The sequence below is a fragment of the Fukomys damarensis genome, unplaced genomic scaffold (assembly GCF_012274545.1).
Source record: "Fukomys damarensis isolate Sample0158 unplaced genomic scaffold, DMR_v1.0_HiC HiC_scaffold_21, whole genome shotgun sequence".
NCBI lineage: Eukaryota > Metazoa > Chordata > Mammalia > Rodentia > Bathyergidae > Fukomys > Fukomys damarensis.
The window spans coordinates 11,089,038-11,091,797 of NW_022900933.1; the positions used below are offsets into that span (position 1 = coordinate 11,089,038).

At 36.1% G+C, this 2,760-nt stretch overlaps 1 protein-coding gene and 1 pseudogene across 2 annotated transcripts in view; one reads left to right on the plus strand and one right to left on the minus strand.

Annotated features, from left to right (window-relative positions):
- LOC104877215 overlaps positions 1 to 166 on the minus strand; it is a 1,363-nt pseudogene extending 1,197 nt beyond the window's left edge.
- The window catches only part of Rad51b (RAD51 paralog B), a 756,475-nt gene that overhangs the window by 8,216 nt on the left and 745,499 nt on the right, over positions 1 to 2,760 (plus strand). For both annotated transcript variants that reach the window (XM_033766940.1, XM_033766941.1), the window contains exons 2-3: positions 449 to 559; positions 1,663 to 1,776. In XM_033766940.1, coding sequence (XP_033622831.1) covers positions 476 to 559; positions 1,663 to 1,776 — 198 coding nt within the window. In that variant the 5' untranslated portion in view covers positions 449 to 475. The remainder of the gene's footprint in view (positions 1 to 448; positions 560 to 1,662; positions 1,777 to 2,760) is intronic.

The following is a 2,760-nucleotide window of genomic DNA, read 5'->3' on the forward strand; positions in this document are numbered from 1 at the left end:
AAAAAAAAAAAAAGAAAAGAAAAGAAAATGAAAAAAAGCCAAGAAAGGCCCTTTCTGGCCATTCTTCACCAAACTGCCCTGTCACAGACAAAGATTTAGGGGAGCATAAAAAAGGAGATAAATATGCCTTGAAGGTTGATTACATACCTAAATAAATTTTATACATGCGTGGAAAATTTTAAGATACTATATAAAGGTGAAGTGATGTTATGTTCATATAATGTATATCAAAGAATTGTGTGTAATGCACATTCTGAAGTGGCCTTGTTTTTCTGTGCTGTGTGGGGCCTCTCTAAAGCATTCAAAAAGATCTTATAGTCCTGCTTTTATGAGTAATTTATGAATTATATTTCATTTTGTACATGGCAAAAGGTGAAGGATTTTTATTTTGTAGAGTGTTTTGGATAGCCCATTTGCTAGTGTATGTTATTTAATTGTTTTTCTTAAGGTTTTTTTCTTTGCTGGATTTGGAGTCATGAGTAACAAGAAGCTGAGACGAGTGGGTTTATCACAAGAACTGTGTGACCGTCTGAGCAGACATCAGATTGTTACCTGTCGGGTAAAATTTATTTAATTGTTTTATTGCTAAGACATTTTAGGTACTAATTAACTTTAAGTATAGCCTAGTAACTCTTAAACACTTAGTTTTACAAAAAATAAAGTAACCAGTGGTGCTTTTCAACAAGCCACTTAAATTCATTTATTGAAATTCAGTTTACTTGTATTTTTAGGGGAGAATGGTCGTGGTGTACAGGGAAGGGCCACTTACTTGGGGTTCTAAAGAAGTTTTGTCCACCGAAAGGAAATTTTGTAGTTACATTAGAAATGTGACTTAGATGAGGAGATGATATTCAACATGTATCATTTTTTCCCGGAGAGAAATTCATATTAGGACTATTGTTTGACAACCATTTTCTTATTGATGGGGCCTGAAAAAATCTATACAGCACCTGTTTCCTTTTTAAACACAATAGTGAAGCAGATTCCTCAGGAAGGTAAGTTTTTATTTTTAGGATTTTATCTTTAATAAAACGTGTTTACCTGGTACAGTGGTGCGCACCTTAATATTCTCCTTTACTCGGGAGGCGGAAGCAGCAGTGTTGCAAGTGTCAGTCCAGCCTGGGAAGTTTATTCAGACTTTGTCTCAAAAAGGACTGAGGGTGTAGCCTAGTGGTGGAACTCTTACCTGGCGTGTGCGTGCCCTTGGGTTCAATGGGCAGTACCACAAAAGCAAAACCAAAACAGAAAAGACAGTTTTACAGCATGTTGTAATCTTTTGAATTGTTTGGCCTATTGAAGATATCTTTGGTTCTTCTGTTGTACATTTAATGATCCTCATTTTATATTTTAACGAACTTTTATTCATTTATATTTTTATTTAATATGTATGTAGTTTTTGGTACCAGGGATCGAGTGTGGGTCCTTGTATTTGCGAGGCAGGTGGCAGCACCATTGAGCTAAATCCCCAGCCCTAATAAATATATTTTAATGCATGAGGCCCTTGGCTCAGTTCTTAGGACTGAAAAAAAGAATAATTCTTTGATCTGCAATAAATGACATTTATCTAGATTTAGACAATATTAATTGAGCATTTCCGTTTTCTTTTTAATTCCAATATCTTTGTTGTACACATGTTTAAATTTTATCTTTATGTCTCTCTAGGACTTTTTATGTCTGTCCCCACTGGAAGTTATGCAGGTGACTGGCCTGAGTTATCGCGGTGTTCATGAACTTCTGTGCAAGGTCAGCAGGGCTTGTGCCCCACAGATGCAAACAGTATGTATATGAAGATCTATATTTCTATTACAATTTGATTATGAAATGATTATCTCATTTAAAATCTTAATGTGGGAATTATGGAGCATCAGAAGTTTTTATGTTTTTCTGCAGGCAATAGTGATAGTTGAAAATGTCATCTTTCTCTGTCAGGTAGCATTTGAGGGCCTTATGGTTAAATTCCAATATACTCTTAATTGTTGAATGTCCTTGTGCCTGTGATAATGACCTTAACCATTACCACTTACTCTGTATTATCATGAACACATAATTATCATGTACAGGGAAGTGCCACTTACTTGGGGTTCTAAAGAAATTTTATCCACTGAAAAGAAATTTTGTAGTTACATGAGAAATGTGACTTAGATGAGGAGATGGTATTCAACATGTATCTTTTTTCTCCGGAGAGAAATTCATATTAGGACTATTGTTTGACAACCATTTTCTTATTGATGGGGCTTGAAAAATCTATACAGCACCTATACAGCACATTTATTCTTGCTTACTAATTAAATAATGGTGGGGAGAATATGGAGGAGCAAAGCTACTCACCCCAGTGTGGTAGGGCAGCAGAGAGAGAAAGAAGAGACCCGCTTCCCAATGTCTACTTCAAGGGCCCAGCCACAATGATCCACCTTCTTTCCTCGAGACCATGCTCCCTAAGTTCCGCCACACCCAATCGTGCCATAGTCTGCTGACCAAGCCTTTGGCCTACAGGTCTTTTGAGGGATATTTAATATATAATGCACAACGCGCTCTCTTTCTTTTATGGGAGAGGAAAATTAAAACAGTACATGATCATTTTATGGTTAGATTCATATTGCTACTGTCTTGTTAAATCACTAGATTGCTCAGGCTACGGTCAAACTTGTGATTCTCTTGTCTCAGCGACCTACAGTACTGAGATTACAGATGTGCAGCACCATGTCTGCATAATTTGTTATAAGAATGTTGTAATAGTAAATTTGTATACTAGTTTTTTTT